The 2,478-nt window shown below is 36.1% G+C and overlaps 1 protein-coding gene across 1 annotated transcript in view; it reads right to left on the reverse strand.

The window, feature by feature from the left end:
* Positions 1 to 2,478, reverse strand: part of LOC119591951 (propionyl-CoA carboxylase beta chain, mitochondrial-like) — a 12,123-nt gene that overhangs the window by 5,278 nt on the left and 4,367 nt on the right. The window contains exon 4 of the mRNA XM_037940705.1: positions 405 to 551. Coding sequence (XP_037796633.1) covers positions 405 to 551 — 147 coding nt within the window. The remainder of the gene's footprint in view (positions 1 to 404; positions 552 to 2,478) is intronic.

A 2,478-nucleotide genomic window follows, 5' to 3' on the forward strand; every position in this document is an offset into this window, starting at 1 on the left:
ACACCTTTGAGGAAGAGTGTGTAGATGCTTATGTCCAGGATTGAGCCAACTTTGGATTATATGAACAGGTTGGAGTAGGTGGGAGCTGCTTTGGTTATGGATCCTCACACTTATTCATGAGTGAATTGATTCAGCTTTTCCTTTATTAATTCTTGCATTTTATGACTTTTCTAATCACTGCCTGCACATACTTGCAGAAAATGTAGACATGTTTATAAACTACAATATTATAAAAGTTCTCAATTCAGCCTCTTCATCGATGTGGATGTTGTCTGAAAGGTGGCTTGAAGACTTTTCTTTTAGGACCTGTAATTTGCAGTCACCTCATCTATACCTACATTTCCATAACATACTCCATGTATCTTCCCCAAATCTTCCAGAGTTTCTCATGAGGGAACACATACCTGTGGAACAACACCAGATGCCATAACATTTCGCTGGAAGATGTCAGCGTACCCAGCGAGAGACTCGACTCCCTCCTGGATCCTGGCTCCTCCTGAGTCATTCAGTCCAATCACTGGTGCACCCACAAGCATGGCCTGGTCCATTACCTGTTAGAGAAAATACATTAGCTTAATAAACATTACAAGAAAAAGAGATGGAAGAATAATATTAACATGAATAATAATTTTAACACCAAGTCTGTAAAAATATAAAAATAGTCACATTTCAAACAAACCATATTTATCTCAACTTCTAAAGTACGAAGATGATCGATCAAGTGACTTTTTAATTTTTTACATCTGATCTTAAGTAGCCTTGATCAAGTATGGCCTCTTAAAAACTGGCAGGTCATTATCATCATTAGGGGGAGGGGGAAGGGGGGATTATCAGTGGAAGGTTGGGAGTGTGAGGCTGTAATTCTGTTACTGTTTGGCAAGCTTCTTTCAGCTCCACCCTTCAAACTCTCCCCTATTCCCCAATCCCCATATACCTATTAATTTCCCAGAGCCAATTAGACAAGTGCCTTTTGGCATCTCTATTGACAGGGGAATGAATGTAGTGAGCACAAAATGAGAATTCTTGTAATGTATAAAATTTACTCCCCCTAAACATTCCCATTCCCCAAAATGCTCTGTACCCTCCAGTGCCTTTTCATGTGAATGAATATAAGTATAATTTAACAATCATCGCAGTGTATAATATGTACATCCTCCCACCTTAGCAACTCTATAAATCCAGTACCAATTAAATTCAATTCAACTGTTCAACATGTATTTGCCTCATGGTTTAGTATTTCCTTTTACTATCAATATGTACAAGTACATGATTTCATGCTTGCTCTCTCTCTTACATTTTCCATTTTGTAAAGTAGTAGTAGATTTAAAAACAAGTGCTGTTGCACTGCTTGATAACTATGGGACATACCAGCATGAGATATGCATTTTATGGTGAGTAAATCTGGATTCTATAAACATCAAAGTTCTACATTGGCCTTGAACAAATGTGAGGATCTGATGCTTTTTGCTGCTGGCCAGCAAGGAAAGGTCAAACAATATCAGGCAACAGTTAAAATGATTGTTCTAAATATGGTGGTTTAGCAAAATCAAATTTGATGATTTTATAATTACCAATAAGAATATTAGTTCATAAAAAATATAAACAAATCCCATTAGTTAATAATTACTTATTGATAACTAAATATGACAAAACTGCAATTAAAAATGGCTATGTATTATAATCATCAGCCCTTTTGATATACCGTGTGTGTATTAATATAGTGTATTTTATGATATCAAGTTCTTGGGGAACAAATGAGGAGAGGAACATTCCCTCAAACTGTCTTAATCCCTGGGAGCCATAAGCCCACCTGCTTACCTGTCCCCTCCAGTTGTAAAAAAGCTCTGATTTTTTATTCCAACCCTTATTTTTTGTTGCTATTATTGGACGAGTTAATTCTAAACCCTAGAACATAAAACAACAATCATACTCTTATCATATAAAGCAACAAAATAGGTATTTAGACATACCTATAAGCTATCTATCTGTATATAGTAAAAACACAATGCTATACACTAACTCCTGTGTGGAGAAAGAAAAAAATAAGGAATTAATTGGATGAAATATGCCATACTATATCAGAATTAGTAAATCACACCGATTACCCTTCCCATCACAGGCAGAAATAATGACTGGCTGAAGGAGGGAACAGCCGAAAGGGGAAATAGGGGTTATTGAGGGGTCATACTGAGGGTGTGGCTGGAGGAAACCTGCCAAGAACTGCCTGACATATTTGTTGGGAAAAAGTCATGGAAATAAAGCCCAGGAATGCTACTCCATCATGAACTACTGTAGCATAAATTAGCTAAAACCTTGCTGTGAATTCTCAAATTATAACAGGAGTAAATGAGACATTCTCTTAAAAACTGTCTATATAATTTCTGTGTGTGCAAACTATTGCAAAATGAAACTCAATTTAAAATCTGACTTTATCATTGGAAAGACAATAATTTTTGTGAACATAAAGGCAATAAACTT

The sequence above is a fragment of the Penaeus monodon genome, chromosome 29 (assembly GCF_015228065.2).
Source record: "Penaeus monodon isolate SGIC_2016 chromosome 29, NSTDA_Pmon_1, whole genome shotgun sequence".
Classification (NCBI taxonomy): domain Eukaryota; kingdom Metazoa; phylum Arthropoda; class Malacostraca; order Decapoda; family Penaeidae; genus Penaeus; species Penaeus monodon.